Raw genomic sequence first — 19,697 nt, 5'->3', positions numbered from 1 at the left:
TGTATGAAGTGCTTTTATGCATGTTAAAACTCAAAACGGGTCCGTCGGGACCCTAACACCATAGGAAGGTTAAATGGATTTGGTATGCAGGGGTGTTGTCATGGATGCCACTTTAGTGACCTCTGGTGGCGTGAAGATGAACCTATTGGAAATTCATATAACATATTGTATACTGCATCCAATACATACATTTATATACACATGCATTTCAATACGTTTGTAGATAAACGTGTTAATATGTGAGTGTCTTTGTTAAGGACTAACCATGTGGAGGACCACGTGGTGGCGCAGAACTGTGGTCTGAACGTCGATGAGCTTCGTTCAGTGAGCGGAAAGGAGCTGTTCAAGAACAACCAGTACCTGGTACGTACACACACACACACACACACACACACACACACACACACACACACACACGCACACGCGCGCGCGCAAGCCTGACGCAGAGCGGAGGAGGGGTCTTGAATCCGCCTTCAAGGCGGTATGCTGCCGGTATAATATGCTGCAGGAAACATGGAGTACTTAGGGACTTTGTTAATGTTAGCTGTATGTTTTATTGTCCGTAACGTGTGTCCCCTTCTCTGTCTGTCTCCTCTCAGCTCTACCCGTTGCTTGGGTTCCCAGTCCCGGCCATCTCTGAGGCCTCTGAGCGTCTGGTCAGAGATCACCAAAGCAAGTACGCCCAGACCTCCAGGATCCTGCAGCAGGTAGGCCGGCAGACAGCTGAATGACAGACTGATTCAGGAGAAAAGAGGAAAAGACATAATTTGGAAGGAGGCAACATATTATCCATGCTAAAAAATGCACTGTTAATCAATGCACTGTTCTTGCGGAAAGTTAAAAGTATTTTTGTTGTATTGAAATTGGTAGAATGTTAAAAATAGAGCTGGGTTGTAAACCCACGCGTAGCAGCACAAACAGCCGTCTTCAACATTAAGAAGGCTGTTTTAATATGAAAAACCCGACTAAATAAATGCTTTTTGAACTTTTGTGTGTCCTTCCAAAGAGCTCCTTCAATATGTGTTTCAAGTGAAAAGATGGATATCAGTTTCAGGGGGCTGACATTTAATGCATTAATCCAATGTTCCAAAGGCTCGTTCTGTTTACTAATCTGATAAAAGAATTAAACTAATTGAGAACACAATTTTTGCAATTATGTAGGCACATAATGTAATCTGAAAACTGTTGTTGATTAAAAAAAAATGCAACTGACCTCAGCTGGTATTCTGTCTATAATGGAGTGTGATGGAAATTTCTAAGTGACCCCAAACTTGACCAGTTGTGTATTTATTTAGATATGTACGTACATAGTAATTAAATATTCGTTGAACCTTGTCCAGCTTTGTTGTCCTTGTTTCTGTGTATGTGCATTAATAGCAAATGTATCATACACGTACTTGTCCAACAAAGCTGAATCTCATTCAGTTGATGTATAATAACTGAAAACAGTTGAATTGTCAGTTGAGGGATTAGAGATGAAAGCTGAGGTATCAGAAACATTCGTAAAAGGTTGAAAATATTTCTTGAACGTTACCATATCTCTTCTCAGAGGCAGACAGTCGAGCTGATCCCCATCACCAAGGTGAACTACAAGTGGAAAGGCAACTCTCACGTCTACTTCGTCTACGGCAAAGAGAACAAAGTCAACGCTGACAGTTACCCAGCAACCTGCTGCTGTGTCATCCTGTAGAGGCGCACACACACACACACACACTGTCCCAAACTGTTACTTTTAACTAACCACTGCAAACACATTAAGTGTTTTCTACAAAAATCGTCCAATTAGACGGAGGGTTTCCACTGGATTCCATACTGGGTTGCCACATGTAGGGCTGGGTATTTTTCAAATAATTTCAAAAGATGAAATCTAATCTGATTCATTTTTTTTTTACATAAACAAATTACACAAAAACTAAATTTACACATTAGAAATCTTTCCTGCCGGGATCTATACAGCGTGCAATATTAGACAACCTATCACAAGCATGATTTGATCTTGATACAAACATGCTGCATGCTTATTGGCTCACTGATGCTGAGGAGATTTACTTCTTGGTTAATATAATTTGGATTTGAATGATGAGGCATTTTTTGATACAAAAATATGCATAGAAGTGTCAAAGTTTGATACCTAACCCTAGCCACAAGTGGTCGGCTGCAGGTAAACCTGTATGTTACATGTATATTCAATACATATTCAACAATAACAAAGAATACATTTATAATGTTACCTGAAATGAATATAAAACTGAGAGTTTAGTATGCAACATTATGCTAAAAAATACATAAGTGAAAAGGAAACTAACTTTCTCTACTGGCATTAATTATTTGTTCAAATTCACAATTAAGGTTACAAAAAAGTGCTCCAGACTAACTAAACAATCCTGGAGGGACTTTTGTTTGTCTTTGTGTTACCAAAAATGGTCTGGCGAGTCCGTCCGACAGCTTCTTTTAGGATGCTGTGATGCTCCACTAGGTGTCCTGATAAGAGAAAATAATCAATGTACCTGTCACATTTATATAAACTTTTAATCTTTCACATTAACTGAATTGTTAATATCTAAATTCAGGATTGAAAAAAAAAGTTTGTATGTTTACACTGGCATTTTTGTCTGTGTGTGGACACATGTTGACCATCATGTCTCTGACAACACCACTTATAATGTTTTTTACAGATATTGTTGTAACAAAACCATGTTACTCAAAAGTTTACTGAAAATACATGCCAGTATGTGCCATTTTATGTCTTCAGTTTTGCATGAAAATCTCAAATGTCCAAATTATAGCATGAGTTTTGAGTTTGTTGACATCTGACCTCACCCATAGCCATAGCCCATAAAAGTAATTAAATCTATGGAAGCAAAGGAAAGAGGAAGTTGATAAGTAAAATAGAAATCAAACACAATAACCAGCAAAAATGGTCATATGAGGTTTCCATCTGACAGAGGTAAATACTGTATATGATGTTTGCTTTATAATAATTAAGCTGTGTATAATCTGTGTGTGGGGAAACAGAAACATGGGCAGTATTCAAAACCGCCTACTATATATAGTAAGCGGTTTTGAATACTGCCCATGTTTCTGTACTTTACTAGCAGTGTGTACTGATTGGCCAACATGTAGTATGCAGTACGCAAAATTTGCAGTATGCATGGGGCCTGTCTTGCTTGCCAACTGTGTCCCACAAAGCAACGGCTTTGGCTTTTCCAAACCGGGAACTGGCTAATAAGCTTGGCCTTGCATACTGGAAAATAAATACATTTAACCGCTTCATACATTTTACCAACAAACCACACACTGAGTTCCTAGTAGGCGGTTGTGAATACAGCCAATACCAACAGAATCTGGGTCCCCTTGTTACTACCTGTGTTCTTCTCTCTGTGGTTTTAATGAAGGTAGAAACCACTTCAGAGTTTGAAATGCTGAAATAAGAAGTTTTGACTCAAAAGATTTAGTTAAGTTCTTGTTTTTCTAAAAGCCTGGTCAAATTAGGAAGTGTCAAACTTCCACCATATGTCTTTGCTATGGATGTATAGGAAGAATATTTCTCCCTTTCATGGTCTTCACTGACGTGCTCACAGAGCTAGTTGGTGAACTATTGTAGCTTGCGAGCTAACCGCTTACAACGCTAGCTCTTGTCAGCCTCGTTTCTATTTACTTGGACATTTAGTCCCCTCCGGCAACTTGTCCTGAGTATTGTACATCATTTCATTCAATGAAGAGCTACTGAAGTTAGCTCAGTCAACGTCGAACTTCGACCCAGGAGGTTTAATAAAATTGGATGGCGAGACACAGATAACCATCTATGATAGCGTCCTCCATCTTGGACTTTTCAGCTCTTTTTGGCCGGCCAGCTTGTGGAGTTTAACTTCGAAAAGACAGTTAACCATTGTGTTGTCCTCTGGTCAAATTTAACCCTTTTCCTAAGTTTATTTTTGCAATACTGTCTGTACCGGAAACCCGACTCTTGTTGACCTAGGTTCATATGCAGAAAAGGGAACAGTGAAAAGACCCTGCCCTGTAACAGAAACTGCAAAAAAGGGTTCTGGGAAGGTTATGTTCTAGGAACTGCGAAAATCCCTCCTGTCTAAAAGCGGCTATGAATCCTAAATCTTTCATTCCTCTGTTTTTTTAAGAAGGAATTCCCCATCATGTCAACATAACACTATTCTAAATCTAAAGCTCGGCTAAGCTCAAGTGTTTCCTGTTACCCTCTCCTGCATGAAGTCTTCCAGTGCCTCTTTGGCTGGTTCTCTGTCGCTTTAAATCTCAAATCAGCTAACAGTCTGCAAAGCTGCAGTTCTTAAACAGCTGAATATATTCCTGCAGCAACTTGAAACTGATGTATCTCCAATATTAATGATTATCCTTACACCTTTTAATGAGCTAGGATCATTTTAGATCCTCCTCAGAAATTCTGTGGTGCTTAAACAAGATGTCTTGTGTGTTTTCCACGTGATGGCAGCATAATAACCACTTATAATATTAGAACAGTAGTATTTAGTAGAATGTGAACGTAAGCCTTATTATTCATGTCAATCAGTTGAGGTCAGAGGGCTTCTTATAGTTAATGGGCTAATTCTGTTTTTTTTTTGTTTTTTTAGTAAGCTGCTTTGATCATCTGTCAGGCTTAGTCTCTCCTGACGCCGCTGGTTTCCACATAAAACTGAACAGCAGCTTTCAGAAACACATGAAACCAGAGTAAAGACTAAGCAAGCAGTTTAATATTAAACATATAGCGTTGTGAGATCAAGGACCTGACAACTACGTGTGCTTGTCTTTGTTTCTGGGGACTATGGATTTCATGGATTTCATTTCAGATGTGTGCAATAGCTTTAAACCTGGAACTGTAGTTCTGTGAAGATCCCTGTGAACGCCTCTGTGGATCCACACATAGAAGGTTGTTGTGGGTTGGATAGTTTGCAGACGACCCAACACTCGCACTCTTCAAATCTCAACAGTGAAGTGTACAGCTCTGCTCATTAGAATAAGCAGATTGGTTGACCCGTCTTCCAAATGTTTTTTTCTGTCTGGAATCGGGCTTGTACATGCCCACAACTGATTATTAGATCCTCATTTGTCCATGTGTATCAGATGGTACAAATGATTTAATTAAAACACAAATGCAGCAGTAAAATGTCCAACAGTATCAGATTAACTGCCCTTGTCCTCTTATATAAATATAAAGGTTGTTGACGAAAGAAACACATTGGTCATGTGTTATTTTGGAAATCTTGGTTTTAATTTTTGCTAATTAATTTAGATTATAAATGGTGTTGTATTTGTGGCTGACTTGAGCCTTGAGCTCTCTCCAGTTTCAGCTGACACCAGCATTTCATTTCAGGACAAAAATATACAACCCTAAGCCTCTAAACTGCCCCCCCCCCCCCCCCCCCCCCCCCCGCGGTGCAGCTGATCTCCTGTGGAGGGCCCTCTCAGACTCAGTTGTTTGACACACTGCTGCCCCACAGGACAAAGACACTCCAGGTTAACATGTACTGTAGGTTTAACTGTTAATAGGTATATGGCCATAGTAGTTTATTTACTAAATATGACATGATGTTGCTTCTACATTTTGTAATATCTACGTTACAAACACAATGTTAAAGGTTTAGTTGGTATCTTTTATAGAAATGTTTTTGTCATTTACTGAAACTGTCACTATATCCTTATTCCTGACAGTATGACATGAGGCAGATTAAAAAATCCTGTTCTTCTGCCTTGCCCTAAATGCGCCTAATTGCATTTGTAAGTTTTCATTTCCATTCCATTTGTAAGTTTCCGGAACGAAAACAAGCAATTAGAGGGCACTAGGCAGCGCTGATCACATATAAATCAAGATTCTGTTTCAACATTGCCAATTTCTCGCCTCAAATGTATTCAGAAACATATTTTGGTGTGACGTTTGGCTGTAAAATGGGAATGTTATGACCCGCCCACCATGTTGACAACAGTCGAGCCAAATCCAAGCACCACCCACAGAAGAATGTGATCTTATTTTCCACTTATTTATCCATTGTACTGTCAGGATTTAGTGACGCTTTGAGCAATAATTTAAAAAAAAACTGCAGCTTTAAAGTGACTTTGCTGTTTATTGCCTTTGACTGAAATGATGAAGCTGGAATGTGACAAATCATTAATTGATGGGAATGATCTTTATCTGCAATGTAAGTGGCTTAAAACATTACTGTGACTAACAAACACCTCTGTTACTAACCCGATGGCCATGAAGGTCACTTACTGTGATGATTACTCTGTTAGTACTCTGTAATACTCTGTAGTTACATGAGATTATTAATGGTATGTTACTGTTAAAGCTAGAAATATTCTCTGAGACTCACCTGCTTCTGTCGCATATGTTCACCACTACACCTGTAACATGTCATCAAACAAATCAAAACTATAACTAAATACATAACAATACAATACAACAAATAACATTGGTTATTAACTCAAATGAAATATAAAGCTTTTTACTTGAACCTTTATTCACATTTAGCAAATGGCTTTTTATTTTTTTGTTTTACCACTATTCACATGTTGAAATACCTTAAAACTATTTATTTTCCTTATTTATCTTTCACTATTGTTTTGCTATTTAATATTTAATCCCATGAGTTTCCTTTCTGTGAACTTCCATTTAGCATTAGCTAGCTGCTAGTGGGCGAAAATACAACAGTTTATATAGTGATGTAGAACAGTATGCACTACATGCACTGGCTGACCTACAGGATAGATGTCTAATAAACATAATTAACAATATATGCATATCTAATTTATCTCAGCTTGTATGTTGTTTTAGTTTTTGTGTCTATACTTTATAATACATGTGGTAGGCCTATGTACATGTAGCCTACTGTAGGCTATGTGACACACAGGGGACTACTATACTTTAAATAAAATTCAATTCAATGCAATTCAGTTGTATTTATAGTATCAATTCATAACAAAAATTATATCAAGACACTTTACATGAAGAGTAGGTCTAGACCACACTCTATACTTTACAAGGACCCATCATTTCTAGTAGTTCCCTCCAGAGAAGGCAACACAATGGAGAGGAAAAGCACCCTTTTAGGAAGAAAACCTGGGACAGACCAAGGCTCTTGGTAGGTGGTGTCTGATCTGGTGTCAGGTTGGGGTGGAAATAAAGAGTGTCAATAACAGTCACAGTAAAAGATAATGGAAAAATGCAGGGCACCGCACGGCATTACGTGGCACAGCAGGACGTAGCAGGGTACTACAGAGTGTAGCAGGATGTAACAGGGCATAGCAGGACATGTAGCAGGACCACAGCAGCTGCAACCAGGATGTTGGAGCCTCGCTGATCCGAAGGAAACATGCTGGGGGGATAAGAACACAATGACTCCCCAGAACTAGGTAAGTAACAAGCATTTCTGGGACATGGATGCACACAAATGGAAAGATATAGGAGAGAGGAGCTCAGTGTGTTGAAGGAAATCCCGCGGCAGTCTACAACTATTACAGCATAACTAAGTTAATAGTTTCATTATATTATTGATTCTATGGTAAATTAATCTGACGACTATGAAGAGAAGCAGAGAAGAGACTATATGGCCGTGGAAACACACAGATTGCTTGGAACATACGAGAACAACTGAAGATGTTAAGACATGTCAAGACAGGCTGTATGTAAACACACCAGGGAGCTGAATTGTTAATGAGTGAAGGATAAGAGAGAGTTCACCCTGAACCTTTTCCAAAAAATGAAAAAAGTTCAGATTATGGAGGAGTTGGAGAATCAAGGAGCAAACTTCAAATATGAAATGACAGAGGATGAATAATAAAGGGCTCAGAGTGGAGCCAGAAGAGCATTTTAAATTACAATAGTATTCTCTACAAAAATGTGACATTGTCTCAATCTCATCAATGAATATCACAACTAATGAAGGCTCTGTGGCCGTCTGATTAGTTTGCTGATTGACACTTGCCAGCTGCTTTTTTTGCATAGTCCACATTTCTTTAAATCTGAATCTTAATAAACTGAAAACCCACATTCCAAATAAAAGAAATCGCCTCTCCTCGGCCCCGGTGGGCGGGGCGTCTCAGCTCCGCATCACCAGTCCGAACTCTGCAGCTTCACAAAGAGAAGAAGAGAACCACCGTAACGCTGCTTCTTCATGTGAGTCATCTTGTTTCTTCTAAACGGAGTTTTGTGCCTTTTAACCGACTCTTTCCCGGGTCCCTGTTTGTCTGGTACACCCCGAAAAAGCTCCGTGTGTGTGTTGAAGCATGGTAGAAACTTGCTTGGACACTTCGAGAAAGTTTCCACCAAACTTCATGCAGTTTTCAGCTCATTTTGCTGCGGCTTGTCCTCAGGCTGCTCCGCTCTTCTTTCTGGTTGGTTGTTGTAGTTTTGGGTGTAAAATAAAAGGTGCTCGTGACATATAAGAAAGAGAGAGGGAGGGGACGAGGAGGGGGGGACAAACTGTCTTCAAACTTTCTGTTACTTTCGCTAACCACTTCCTATGACATTCTTGTAATATTCGTATGGTGTTTCTGTATTGTGTCCGTTGAGCGCGTGGAGACCTTAATGATATATCTCCTGTAGGCTAGTATTTTTGTAATGGCTAAAAGTGAGACGTCTCCACCACCACTGTACCACTGTTATGTCTCTACTGTTTGTGGTTCATGTAATTTCCTTTAGCTACGAGCTACTCACTGTGGTTATCTTATTGTAGGCTAACCTCATTACAGCGTATCGTAGTTTACCGTTAGACAGTTTGCCCACTTTACAGCTTCATTTTACTCCACTCATGTAATGTTAGTTGGCCTGTCAGTAGTTTTTTTAGTAGCCTAGGCTATTTATACTATCTCATTGTGTCTGTGGGACATTTAGCTGGCCTTTTAAAATGAAATTAACTGCACTTTAATCTATTATCTATACACCATTCTTAGTTTTCTTATATAACATCAAGTAGCCTACTTTCTATAGTTCTTTGGTTCATCTGTGGTTCACAAAACCTCACTAAATACCACATTTAGGCCTGTGTTTTTATAGTATTATCTATTTACCTAGTTATTTCCTACTTACCTAGTTATAGAAATACCTACAGTATACCTGTAGTGTTAACTGTATGTACTAGACTAGTATTATCGTATCATCTTTTATAACAATACTGTACTTTAGCCAGTTTCTTCAATAGTACTCCGGTGTAGTGTGGCTGTGGATTGTAGTTTTGGATCTTAATATACCACAACATTATCTCCCAAAGTATTTCTGCAATATTATTACTGTGTACTATAAGAACCTGTAATATTTCAATAGTGTATTTGTGGTTCACACAGGTGGGTCTATTTAGCCTTTACTGTATTCTACTGTATCAGTATTATCGCTTTAAATTTAACATCCTCATTTTACTGGGATACTTGCAGTTTTTTGTACTGATACTATCGCACGCTACCACTATTTTAACACTATGATCATTTTGTTGTGTAGTGTATCTCTGTTGGGTCTGTTTTCAACCTTATTTTCCTCTTCTGTGCTATTCTTACAATTTTCATGTAATATTTCTAACGTACACACTGTGCTCTTTTCAGTCCTCTGCAATTAATATTCATGACTTCCTTATTTAATTGTGCATTTTGCTTTGTGGTGAACCGTTCATATGTGTGTGTAAGGAACTGTAGTGCTCGATGTGATGAGTGACTCTGTGTTTCGGATATTTAAGATCTAAAACCAGATACATAATTATATAGAAAGGTTGTGTGGTCCGCAAGTCTACCCTCCTTCTCTGTATTTGGCCAGATTTAATTAAAGATGCCTGATGCTATATCTGAACTCTTGTTGAACGGATGGTTAAAGAGTCAAAAATATTTACTGTATTAAATCCCCAAATGACCCAAATGCGTCATCAGATATAAGGAAAGAAGCTAAGTTAAAATACTTATTTTTAAATCTTTTCTGACAACAATGCTCAAGTCAGTATTTTATCCTTTTGCAGTTTCTGTTGTTTCTGTGTTTTGGCCTGTGTGTTGATATGCCAGGCCGGGTTTCTAGATCTCTAAAAATGTAAACCCAGCTCACTACAGCTGTAGGACAGCCAAGCATGCAGCAAACCAACGAACGAGATCAACAGAGACAACCTAAAAAAACCTCTGCGTGTTTTTTAAAAGTGGCGTGACCAGACGTAACAATAAATATTGGTAATGTATTTGAAAGATTGAGACAGTTTCGAGCTCCATAGGTTGTAGACTTGGCTAATTTCCACCTGAACAGGTAAGCCATGGTCTTCAGACCATGAGTTTGCAGTGTGTTTAGCAATTGTTGCCGTAATTCTTAGCCAACAAAGTGTGTATTTTAGAAAAGATGGCAAGGTAGCGTTATTTGTAGTAGTTCCTACTGTAATTCTAAACAGAGGAAGTGTGTCTTACCGTTGGGTGGAGAGGACGGCAAGGTTGTGGGTCTTTAGCGGTTCACACAACCGCTAAAGACCCACATTCTAAGCTATTCTAAGCCAAGAAAGTGTGTTTGTCAGTTGGGTACAGAGCTCCGTGTGAGCATGGGCTTCTATGACTGTCATCATAGCCAGCGTCTAACATTAGCTACCCTGCTGTGCTGTTGAGTAACGTATGGCTATGTGAGACAAGCGTCAAGCAATGGTGATGTTGGTATTGATATTGATCAATACCAGTGTAATGAGATTGATACTTTAGTTTTAGCTTCTCCAGTTTCTCAGGTTTTCTTAAATTATTATAATGTGTTGGCAAAGGACACTTTGTGATGACCTGATTATATCTGTCTTATAATGACAGCAAGCTGTGTTGGACATGTTGATGAAAGCCTCTCACCCTTGCATAGTTAACCATTTGCAGTGCACTCATCCATATGATGCACATTGCACACATCATTTGCGTGATATGAATGGAAGATGATTGCAGAAGTGACACTGATCTGTGTTTTTGTATATTATTTTAACAGAAATGGTAGAGATTCTGAAAACAAATCCAGTGTGGCAGGGTTTACATTTTTATGATGTTGATTGAGGGAACAAAAGCAGTGTCGGCTCTAGAAAATCGGCAGCCCGTATCGGTCACCGGTTAAGGCTGATGAAGAAAAAACAACGCCATCAGCACTAAAATATACATATCGTACTTATGTACACTTATTGGTCGCTTCTCTGTCGCCATCATGTTAAACTAGCCAATAGCGCGCCAGGTAGAGAAGCCAGTTTGTGATTTATTCCCGCAAAATTGTAAATTAAAGCAGGATTCAGGTCTGGTTTTCTTATCTTATCTTGTCTTATCTTTCCAGACTGAGCTGCAGGGTGAAATCAAATCGCCGGCAAAGTGGGCGGGGTTTAACCAGTCTATCGATTCATTGGAATCAAGTCTACAACATATATTTTTTTATATCGAAAAGAAAGGAAATGTAAAAAGTCACACATAGCATGTACTGCAAGAGTCCGAGTCAGCATTTTAACAGATGTGTCTGTATGTGTGTCTGTTCATGCGTGCGTAACTTTTTCCTTTGGTCCTTTTAAACCATTCAGAGGTCCATTAAAAGCTTCCTCCTCGACACATTTTCCACACGTCTTCTGGTCAGTGACACTTGACAGAAATAACAATGACCTGTTTTGGCCGTCTTCATGGAAACTTAAACAGAGGATGAATCCTAATACATTTGGAACATTCACTGTATTGCAAAAAATATATCTACAGTAGGCTATTTAGACTTTGTATTAAACTATTGTAGGACCAGCAGAAAATGTAGAGTAGACTTCCTCATTAAATACAGTTGAAGTATTTGGTTCTATGTATCAGAATCAGCTTATTAGCCAAGTAAGTGTGTACACAAACAAGGAATTTGAACAGTTCTTGAATAGTCCCTAAAAGCAAACTTGATGTCAACATATTTCAGTTTTTTTGTCACTGTTTAATGACAAAACAAAACGGCAAGTCTGCTGTGCCGTGAATCTTACACGGACGTTTAGCAGATGGAGAGAGAGAGTGAGTCGCTAAATGGTTTTACCGAACACTCAGCTGCAAATTGTTTTCTGAAAGCTGTAGCAGCATAACATTATAACATGTTTTTTGTACAAACTGTGCATAGGAATAACTTGACTAGAAGACGTTGAGTTTTTTTTAAGTCCCTGTAACACTCTGTCTCGTCGGGGCCTGGAAACATTTTAGTAATTACATCCTTTGTGGCTGAGTGTGTAGGATAGAAAAAAAAACAGTTTACTGTATAGACTAAAAAAAAAGTGATCCCTCTCAAACATTACTCATGGCTCACTAGTAGTGGGTGACGGTGTCTATCTGCAGAGACCCTACGATTTTCCTGGGTTTCCTCTTTTCTTATTATTTAGCTTTTTCAGGGCGTTGTCCTTTACTAGTCTAGGTTAGACGCCTGCCACATCGGGTGGAGGATCTGTAGTTCGAATGAGACATCACAACAGCAGTAATGGACAATTCCACTTCAAACCTGTACGGGCCCGAAGCAGAAAAAGTGCTTTAGTGTTACTTCAAGTACTTTATATCACGAGGATCTTACTTTGCTACATTGAGAGAGAATCTATGCTGTAAACTGCACAAGCGAGTAACACCTCTCAAATATGTTTTATAATGCACCAGGTGAATGTTGGCATTATCCACATGGTCAACCCGGCACACCCGCTTCTCATCACATTCAACAGATTCATTTACCATATCAATAATAAATGGTAACAGTATCTATTAACTCTCAATGTACATTTGGCATTCGAAATAACACATTCAAACACTTGGAAAAACCTCTTACTTATACTGTACATTTTAGGATTATTGTTTGAAAAATCCATAATTTGCACTGTTACCTTGAGCTCTGGGGACTTTTTTTCTGGGGAAAGCATTAAGCCATATCTGGGAAAGAGGGAATGTTTTTTTGTAATTTGGGAAGGTTTTAGCCATCACTGTGACAGACTGTGGGAGAAGTGACCCCATCTTCTTCTTTGGTGTCGTTATTTTTTTAGCTTGTTACTTTTCTCCTATCAGTAGTGCAGCTGGTTTCCATTCCGGTGTCAGCAGAGAAATCACAGAAGGAGAGAGAAAGGCAGGAAGAAGTGCTTTCACATGGTTTTCTCTGTAAAGGAAATGTGACCTTTAACCCTGTCACCCCCTCCCACACACACACACACACACACACCCCCCCTCCCTAATCTAACATACAGAAACTGTGACTCATTTGATAGTCATTAACCATCCTCTATCTCTCTAATACTCCCCACTGAATTCTCATTTCAGTTATCATTTGAACTTTAGAAACTCAGGAGTCCCCTGGATGACACTACAAGTTTACATTCCAACTTTTAGGTTAAACCATTTTTCCTTTGTACTGAATTTTTTTCTGTCAGTTTGGTGGATGATTCTACTACAACACCCATGAGCTTAAGTTGTTGCAAATGAGAAGAAGGCAGTTTGTCTGCATTACAAATCATAATCATCTTGGGCTGCACTGAGCACCGGATACACCGACAACAACCTTGTATATTTGATGGCGGAAATAGGTAGATACGGTGCGTGATGTTAGCATTATCCCAGTGCTGTAGAGGAAAACCAGACTAGACTCACTGATGTGAACCCTGTGGAATCTGAACTCTCTCCACCTCCCATTTATGGTGACAGATTTCAGGACTCTGACCTCCTCTAGGTAGAGAGTCGCCACTATCGTCAGGGCAATGACAGTCGGGTCGTCAAGAGCTGCGGATGGCCACCAGTGACTGACTGGGAACAAAAAACGGCCCTCACCCTTTTTTGGCATCACCAACAACAAAGGCTCCACCCCCGTCTTTACCATCACTGGCTGAGGAAATTAACATTGTCTTTTCCCACTTTGAGATACACACTTTTCAAAAAAGAGCAGGTCTAGACCATACTCTGTGATGTTATTTCCAGAAACCCACCAATTCCCACCATTCAACACCATTTTTCCTGACTTCCTGGTGGACAAGCTGTCCAACATTGCTTTTAAATGCAGCAGAGAGCGTCCTGGCAAACTGCATTTTGGACTTGGCATGCCAACTGTAATTTGGCGGACAGAAAGAGCCTGCAGAGGGTCTTAAAGACAACACAACATACCACTCCGCCACCCTCCCTCACACAGTGTTTTAGGAGAGCTAGGGCAATCACGTAGGTATCATCACAGAAAAAAAAAGTCTGATTCACCAACCAGAAAACACGCTGAATGAGCCAATTCGACTCAACCACAATATTAATCAGGCCAGCTTTCTTCCTCCCTGTATTTGTAACTTTCAATCAAGCCCCCAGCTTGGTTGATACATGAATATTTAGCTGTAGATGCAGCATGTGAGCAAGTAGGATAGTTTGCTATGTCTATGCTGTTTCTTTTGTGTTTTCCTAAATACTCAACAGCATTACTGATGGTCTTTTTCGCAGACTTAAATTAGGAGTTTTTGGGGGTGTCTTGACTGGTGACTTCATTGGTTTATCATTATCTCATGTCTGAGTAAAGTTAAAAAAGAACATTTAACATCCAGCTTATCACTGTTTTGAACTTTGTTCCAGGACATGTTTAAACAGTCAACATGGCACACAGTCGAGCTCTGTTCAAACAGGCTAACATCCAGATGCTAATCCAGGAGTTTAGCTTTCTTATCAGGCTTTTATCCTGACAGTTTTGAGCTTTCCAGCCTGGGGATGGTACTGGTAGAGCAAAATATGTTTGAGTGGGTTGATGTGTTTATCAGTATTTGTCCTGACTCGTCTCATCTGGTCTTGTTCTTGTGAAAATCCCAGTTACAGTGCAGGTTGTGGAGGTGTGGTAGTAATTGCAGAGATTCTACGAGTGGTTTTGGTAAAGGCCCGATTATAATCTAGAGCTCGTACACGTTCATTTGCAGACCCCACACCCGCTAAGAGGCATAGTCGCCATGTTACAGATGTTTTCAGGGGCTGCACAAGAAATGCACATAGTCACAAGAAATTGGTTGTACGCAGACGTCCACACAGACCCTACACGTCTCCCAAACCCATAAACACATGTTACAGAAAGAACCGCGCTCTGTGCTAATTGTCAGCTGGACATTTTGTGTCACTGTGTTTGTTAAAAGAAAATGTAACCTCTTTTGTCGCAGTCATTTGGGAAAAAACTTTTTTTTTAACTTCTAACCTTACTTATCCCTAAAACACATAATGTGACTCATTCGATTCACACCTGAGTCACGTTTAAGTGTTACGGAATTTGTTATGCTAGTAGAAGGAAAAGTAATGCTATTGGCTCTGCGTGTGTGTGTGTGTGTGTTGAAATTACGACAAACTTTATTTGTAACAGAGTAGTGAAGAAACACATGTCCAGGTCAGCTGATTCAGACTACACACTCCCAAACACCCACACACACATGGAGAGAGAGCGCACGAGAGAGAGAGAGAGAGAGAGACATTGGAGGAGACAGGAGGAGAGCGACAGCTGAAACAGGAGAAGCTAAACTGAATCCAGATCTGATTGGTATTCAGAGAGTGAGTCTCTCTGCAGGGAGACATTCCTGCATGAAGAGAGGGGAGGTGGGGGGTGCGAGCAAGAGGAGGGCGAGGAAGAGGGTTTAAGAGGGTGACTACATTCATCAGCAACAATCGTAAAAGCTGCTTTCCTCTTCCTTTATCAGGGTAGAAGGCACTGTGTTTGCTATTGTTGATGAAGTCATCTTTTTTCTTTCTTTTTTTTCCTCTTCAGTCAACATCATCTGCAACGCTTCTGTTTTATAATTTACATGCTTCATTTTCTTTTTGGTGCTGTTTTTGAAGAGACGTTTTGGTGATTTCATCTGTGTTTGTAATGGATAATACATTTTTATGGATACGTGTGTTATAAACAGTTTATGAATAATTAGTTTTTGAATGGATAATTAGTAACCATAAACAGCTTTTTTTGGATCATTAGTTTGTTATGGATCATTAGTTTGTTATAAAACTCCTTTTTTTGGATCGTTGGTGTTTTAATTATTTGATAAATAACTTTTTTAGACCATTAGTTTGTTATAAATAGTTCAATATGTGTAATCTGTTCATAAATACCTTGTTCATGAATAATTCGTTTATCATAAAAACCATTTTTTTGACATTTATTTAATATTTATTCCATAGATAATATTTGATATTACTGTTATAATTATTTTATTATGGATAATTAGCGTGTTGTGGAGATGCAGAACGACTGCGTCATCGTGTCTCAGTTATCCAACATCATAAAGCGCGGTGATATATCGCTGCAGCAGTCCAACAGCTTGAGGAGGAAGCCAAATCCCAAGTCTGGCTTTTATAGTTTTCATTAATGTGCAGTGTGAAATTAAACTAGTGCTACAAGTCTGCAGCTACAGGGGGTGTTACTATAATTCTGTAATGTATTATAATGTAAACAATTATTTTATTCATTTTAAGCACACAGTCTCCACTTAATCAGATATATTTACATTACATGCTGTATATATTATATTATATAATTTTTTTTACACATCTCTGCCGACTGTATCTTAGATAAACATAAAAAGTGTATTTTTATTTCTTGAAGCTGCAGTTTCATATTCAAAGCTAATGTACCTGCACTTACTACTTGTCTGGAGTTTGCACTTTCAGGGTTAAAAAGCACTTATCTGAAAGTTGTTTTGGATAAAAACGTCCCCTAAATGACATTGAATCTAATTCTTTGTGATACTGATATCCCTATGTCTTTCTGCCTGATCCAGGTGAGGCCTTAGATCCCGTTGCCGTCGGAAAGCAGTGATGTGCACAGGACACAAAGTTCAGGCTTCATGGCGATGAAGCTGAGTGAAGAGATGACAGAACGGAAAATGTCCAGATGACAACTGATAACACAGTACAAATATGCTGACATAGCAGAGAGCATAGAGTGTTTGATTGACAGCTCAACAACACACCCTTCCTCTTGCCGCCGGCCACTCACCGTCCGTCCAGCCATGTTGTTTAGGAGGAAGCTGTGCGCTGCCATGATGATTGCTGCCATCCTCTTCCTCATGCTCGCCAGTCAGAGCATCCAGAGGAGACACTTTCTGCTTCTGTCCTTAGCCCTGCCCATCAACTGGGCCACGCCCACCAGCAGGGAGACAGGTGAGGAGCTGATGTCATCATCACTGGGGTAAAGAGACCTAAAAAAAAAAAAAGTATGACGAAACTAAGCAGAAAAGTTGTTATGTGTTCACCCATCAAGCAATAAAGAAAATTGCCAAAATGGCCTAATAGAGTTGGCTTTTTCATAGACAGTTTTGATCAATATTTACCAAATTTGTAAAAATGTACTTAGGAAGGAGATAATTATCAGGGAAATCAGGCATTTTGAGAACTTAGCTTTGTTGTTTTGAGATTTAAAAAGTTGCCGTAGTAGTAGTAGCAGGCTTAGGGATGTGATTGTATCATCAACATCAACTGTAGTAGCAGCACTAATATACGCAGTTTAATGTTTTGATGAGCACTTCCTCTTAAGAGTAGCTGCGGACCACATTTTTCCATTTTTGTTGGAGTATTAAGTAGTACCAGTATCATTTGGATAATAGTAGCAGTAGTAGCAGTAGTAGCATTGTTTGATTGTGTACTAGAGATGTAAATAGTGTTAGCAGGAGTTGTATTAAGTAGTAGCAGTATAATTAGGATAAAAGTAGTTGTAGTGTTATTAGCAGCAGTGTTTTGATCGTATCATAGAGATGCTACTGTAACAGCATAGGAGCTCTCCTGCAATGCAGTTTTCACTGATTCTTAGTCTGCTTGTGTTTGCAGTAGTTGAAACCACGGCACCTCCCGCTGATCCGACCCCTGACCCTCCCAGGACCTCCCCTCCTCCCTGCAGCACCCAACCTGAAGCCAAGGAGAGGCCTGTAGAGAACTTGTTAGAAGGCGTTGTAGAAGGGCGAAACCAAAAGCAGAGACGGTAGGCAGTGGAGTAGGTTGATGATGTAATACTAAAATATACAAATCAAAAGGAGTCCCGGAAAAGCAGACAAAAAATGGAAACCAGCATATAATCCAAGTCCAAAATTAAAAATCAACAACACTGTGACAACTGGGAAGACACCACACACGCAATCCAAAAAAGAAAAACACAATGATCTGACACAAGAAAGGCAACACAAAGACTAAATACACAGGGTAACAAGGTCAAATTGGTTCTGGAACAGGGTGGGACTGACAATCACAAAGGTGGGAAGACACAAGGCAGGAAGAAAAACAAGACAATATCAAGGAGAAAAACAGGGACTTCAAAAGGAAACTGGAAACAGAACATACAGAAACATCCAAGGTCATGGACTTTGTATACCTTGAGTCCCTGACCTGTTTTTTTACAGACTTTATTACCAATGCAGTATCATTACATTGTCAATGGAGTATACAATGTTCACAGAAATCCCTGACTGCTCTGTGTCATCCTCTTTCAGGTCGTGTGGTTGTACCAAATCTTGTATTTCAGACCTTGGGGGGTCAAAGTGGTTCAGCCAGCGCTATGACCCCAAACAGCAGCCCATCCTCCTCCGACACAACAACTTTGACCCTGAAGCACTGAAATGGTGGCTGGTAAGGACAAAATGCAGGAATAGTGCATATTCTAATAAGGTTTATTTAATTACATTTTATATGGCATACTATGACTTTTTTATGATATACTATACTATATCCTTTAATGACATTCCATACTATGACCTTTAATGACATTCTATACTATGACTTTGTATGACAAACTGTACAATAACCTTTTATGACATTAGATGAAACTGATGATATTATGACTTTTTTTGACATTTTTCATGACATACTATGACTTTTTATGACCATCCTTACCAGATGCCCAAATCACCTTAACCGGCTCTTTGCAACTTTTTATTACATTTTTATGATAAACTATACCATGAGTTTTTTTATTACGTTTCATGACATACTATACTATGTCTTTTCATGGCAATTGTATGACATACTTTACAGACTTTTTATGACATCCTTTTGACTTGTTATGACATTTTTATGACCTTCTATACTGACCTATGCCAATTGCAATACACCACGATGCAAAGAAACACAGTCAACCACAGCGCAGAACTTCAAAAGGGTCATGACGGCGTAGGAGCCGCTGTGTTTTTGGAGTTCACGCACAACCATAAAACGGCCTTTAGTGTGTATAGGGAGAAGAGCAGTGGGAAGAGGACACACCCCTGTGGGGTGCCAGTGCTGTTGAACCGGGTTCTGGATGAGACGCTCCCCAGTTTGACATGCTGTCTGTCAATCCGGAAACTGATAATCCACTGACAGGTGGAGGCAGGCACTGAGAACTGGGTGAGCTTCTGATGTAGGAGTTTAGGGATGACGGTGTTGAACTCTGAGTTGAACCACAAACAGGATTCTGGAATATGTCCCTGCGAAGTCGAGGTGGGGCAGGGTGTATTGCGGTCCCACATTGACAGCATTATCTGCCGACCTGTTTCAAAGAAGCACTTTCTCATGCACTTTTTTTAACATGAGATACACGGTAATGGAGGCTTTATACATTGTCATGTTTATTTAGAAACAAACAATGGCCAAATAGAGTCTTTAAACCAGGCATGTCCAAAGTCCGGCCCGGGGGCCAATCACGGCCCGCGGTCAGATTTCATACGGCCCGCAGCTTCGGTCTTATAATGTATTATTTATGGCCCGCCTGCACTGTCAAACAGAATAAATAAATCATAAAACTTGAAACTGTAATT

At 39.5% G+C, this 19,697-nt stretch overlaps 2 protein-coding genes and 1 long non-coding RNA gene across 3 annotated transcripts in view; all 3 read left to right on the top strand.

Moving 5' to 3' along the window:
• Positions 1–2,576, top strand: part of LOC117942684 (protein SSUH2 homolog) — a 15,580-nt gene extending 13,004 nt beyond the window's left edge. Inside the window, exons 10-12 of the mRNA XM_034868287.1 lie at positions 258–363; positions 600–707; positions 1,550–2,576. Coding sequence (XP_034724178.1) covers positions 258–363; positions 600–707; positions 1,550–1,690 — 355 coding nt within the window. The 3' untranslated portion in view covers positions 1,691–2,576. The remainder of the gene's footprint in view (positions 1–257; positions 364–599; positions 708–1,549) is intronic.
• Positions 2,577–4,641: 2,065 nt separating this feature from the next.
• Positions 4,642–19,697, top strand: part of LOC117942712 — a 24,171-nt gene continuing 9,115 nt past the window's right edge. Inside the window, exons 1-2 of the long non-coding RNA XR_004656199.1 lie at positions 4,642–4,652; positions 13,684–13,687. This is a non-coding gene — a long non-coding RNA (uncharacterized LOC117942712). The remainder of the gene's footprint in view (positions 4,653–13,683; positions 13,688–19,697) is intronic.
• The window catches only part of st3gal8 (ST3 beta-galactoside alpha-2,3-sialyltransferase 8), a 20,568-nt gene continuing 8,963 nt past the window's right edge, over positions 8,093–19,697 (top strand). Inside the window, 4 exon segments of the mRNA XM_034868310.1 lie at positions 8,093–8,143; positions 16,698–17,079; positions 17,743–17,893; positions 18,399–18,534. Coding sequence (XP_034724201.1) covers positions 16,929–17,079; positions 17,743–17,893; positions 18,399–18,534 — 438 coding nt within the window. The 5' untranslated portion in view covers positions 8,093–8,143; positions 16,698–16,928.

This window comes from Etheostoma cragini, chromosome 4, assembly GCF_013103735.1.
Source record: "Etheostoma cragini isolate CJK2018 chromosome 4, CSU_Ecrag_1.0, whole genome shotgun sequence".
Classification (NCBI taxonomy): domain Eukaryota; kingdom Metazoa; phylum Chordata; class Actinopteri; order Perciformes; family Percidae; genus Etheostoma; species Etheostoma cragini.
This window is presented reverse-complemented; position numbering and strand designations above follow the sequence as displayed.